At 61.6% G+C, this 2,913-nt stretch overlaps 1 protein-coding gene across 1 annotated transcript in view; it reads left to right on the forward strand.

Annotated features, from left to right (window-relative positions):
* Positions 1 to 2,846, forward strand: part of SYVN1 (synoviolin 1) — a gene marked incomplete at its 3' end in the record, with an annotated part of 8,118 nt that extends 5,272 nt beyond the window's left edge. The window contains 5 exon segments of the mRNA XM_027670925.1: positions 265 to 364; positions 1,031 to 1,096; positions 1,896 to 2,012; positions 2,694 to 2,774; positions 2,776 to 2,846. Coding sequence (XP_027526726.1) covers positions 265 to 364; positions 1,031 to 1,096; positions 1,896 to 2,012; positions 2,694 to 2,774; positions 2,776 to 2,846 — 435 coding nt within the window.
* Between the last annotated feature and the right edge of the window lie 67 nt (positions 2,847 to 2,913).

The raw sequence follows: 2,913 nt of genomic DNA on the forward strand, positions 1-2,913 counted from the left end.
TCCAGGTGACATTGGGGGTCCCATCCCACCTCACCCAACCTGTCCCAAAAAAAGGGCCCAGGTGACATTGGGAGTCCTTGTCCCAAAATGTGTCCAGGTGACCTTGAGGGTCCCTGTCCCAAAAAGGGTCCAGGTGCACTTGGGGGTCCCAAACCTGGCCCGGCGTGTCCCCAAATGCATCCGGGTGCCCCTGGAGCCCCCCCTGCCCCCCCTTGCCCCCCCCGGCCCCCCATGTCCCCCCCCTGCAGCGCCGTGTCCCCGCAGGGTTCATCAAGGTGCTGCTGTACATGGCCTTCATGACCATCATGATCAAGGTTCACACCTTCCCGCTCTTCGCCATCCGCCCCATGTACCTGGCCATGAGGTGAGACACAAACCCAGCCCTGTCCCAGGACATTCCCAGCCCATCCCTGTCCCATGTCCATGGCCATGAGGGGAGACACAAACCCATCCCTGTCCCATGTCCCTGGCCATGAGGGGAGACACAAACCCAGCCCAGGACATTCCCATGTCCCATGTCCCTGGCCATGAGGTGAGACACAAACCCAGCCCGGGATTCCCAGCCCATCCCTGTCCCATGTCCTTGGCCATGAGGTGAGAGACAACCCCATCCCGGCACTCCCAGTGACTCCAGAACCTACCTGGGACATTCTCATCCCCTCCCTGCCCCATGTCCCTGGCCATTAGCTGAGCTCCAACCCCATCCTGGCTCCAGAACCTTCCTGGGACATTCCCAGCCCTCATCCATGTCCCTGGCCACGAGCTGAGCTCCAACCCCATCCCAGCTCCAGAAGCTTTCTGGGACGTTCCCAGCCCCCATCCATGTCCCTGGCCATGAGCTGAGCTCCGTCCCCCCAATCCTGGGACATTCCCATCCCTTCCTATCCCATGTCCCTGGCCATGAGCTGAGCTTCGTCCCCCCAATCCCTGGCTGTTCCCATGTCCCTGGCCATGAGCTGAGCTCCGTCCCCCCAATCCCTCCCGGCTCTGGATCCTTCCCGGTGGGTGCCATCCCTTGGTGTCCCCTCAGGCAGTTCAAGAAGGCCGTGACCGATGCCATCATGTCCCGCCGGGCCATCCGCAACATGAACACGCTGTGAGTGCCCTCCCCAAACCTCCCCAAACCTCCCCAAACCTTCCCAAACCTTCCCACAACATGAACACGCTGTGAGTGCCCTCCCCAAACCTCCCCAAACCTTCCCAAACCTTCCCACAACATGAACACGCTGTGAGTGCCCTTCCCAAACCTCCCCAGACCTCCCCAAACCTCCCCAAACCTTCCAAAACCTTCCCAAACCTCCCCAAACCTCCCCAAACCTTCGCAAACCTCCCCAAACCTTCCCGCAACATGAACACGCTGTGAGTGCCCGGCATTCCCAATCCTGCCCTTCCCAAACCTCCCCAAACCTCCCCAAACCTTCCCAAACCTCCCCAAACCTCCCCAAACCTTCCCTTCCCAAAACTTCCCAAACCTGCCCTTCCCAAACCTTCTCTTCTCTTCTTTTCCATTTTTGGGAACGAGGACAGAAGAAGCCCCTAAAGGGAAGGGTTTTTGGGGATGATGAAGGCAGCATCCCCCCAAGGGGAGGGTTTTTAGGGGTGGGGAAGGAAGCAGCCCCCAGTGCAGAGGGTTTTGGGGGGTGAGGAAGGAAGCAGCCCCTCAAGCAGAGGGGTTTTGGGAATGAGGAGGGAAGAAACTCCCCTAAAGGGGCAGGTTTTTGGGGATGAGGAGGGAAGCAGCCCCCCAAGGGGAGGGTTTTTGGGAATGATGAAGGCAGCAGCCCCCATGCAGAGAGTTTTTGGGGATGAGGAAGGAAGAACCCTCCCAGGCAGAGGGTTTTTGGGGGTGAGGAGGGAAGCAGCCCCCTGAGCAGAGGTTTTGGTGCCCGTCCCAGGTACCCCGACGCCACGGCCGAGGAGCTGCAGGCCACGGACAACGTTTGCATCATCTGCCGGGAGGAGATGGTGACGGGGGCCAAGCGCCTGCCCTGCAACCACATCTTCCACACCAGGTCTGGGGGGGCTCTGGGGGGGTCACCAGTGACCCAGGGCTGGTTGTGGTGGCTTTGGTGAGGTCACTACTGACCCAGGGCTGGTAGGGGAGAGTTGGGAGAGGTGCTGGTGCTGGTGATGCTGGTTGTGGTGGGTTTGGTGAGGTCACCGGTGACCCAGGAGTGGTGGGGATGTTTTTGCTGTCGTGGGGGTGGTTGTGGTGTCCCCGGTGCCCCAGGGGTGTTTTTGGTGCCCGGTGGGTGCCCGTGGTGTCTCCAGTTTGACCCCGGTGTCCCCATTGTGCCCCAGGGGTGTTTTTGGTGCCCTGTGGGTGTTTTGGTGCCCAGTGGGTCTTTTTGGTGCCCAGTGGGTGTTTCTGGTGCCCCGTGGATGTTTTTCGTGCCCCATGGGTGCCCGTGGTGTCTCCAGTTTGACCCCGGTGTCCCCATTGTGCCCCGTGGGTGTTTTTGGTGCCCCGTGGGTGTTTCTGGTGCCCCGTGGATGTTTTTCGTGGCCCATGGGTGCCCGTGGTGTCCCTGGTTTGACCCCGGTGTCCCTCTTGTGCCCCAGGAGTGTTTTTGGTGCCCGGTGTGTGTTTCTGGTGCCCCAGGGGTGTTTTTGGTGCCCAGTGGGTGTTTTTGGTGCCCGGTGGGTGCCCGTGGTGTCCCCTGTTTGACCGTGGTGTCCCTGTTCTTTGCCAGCTGCCTGCGCTCGTGGTTCCAGCGGCAGCAGACGTGCCCCACGTGCCGCATGGACGTTCTCCGGGCCTCCCTCCCGGCACAGCCCCCCCCCGGAGCCCCCCGAGCAGCCCCCAGCACCGGCACAGACCCCCCCGGGGCCACAGCCCCCCAACTGTGAGTGTGAGAGGGGAATGGGGGGAAATGGGGGTCCCACAGCCCCCCAACTGTGAGTCTGGGGGGG

This window comes from Neopelma chrysocephalum, unplaced genomic scaffold, assembly GCF_003984885.1.
Source record: "Neopelma chrysocephalum unplaced genomic scaffold, ASM398488v2 Primary Assembly neopelma1_96950, whole genome shotgun sequence".
NCBI lineage: Eukaryota > Metazoa > Chordata > Aves > Passeriformes > Pipridae > Neopelma > Neopelma chrysocephalum.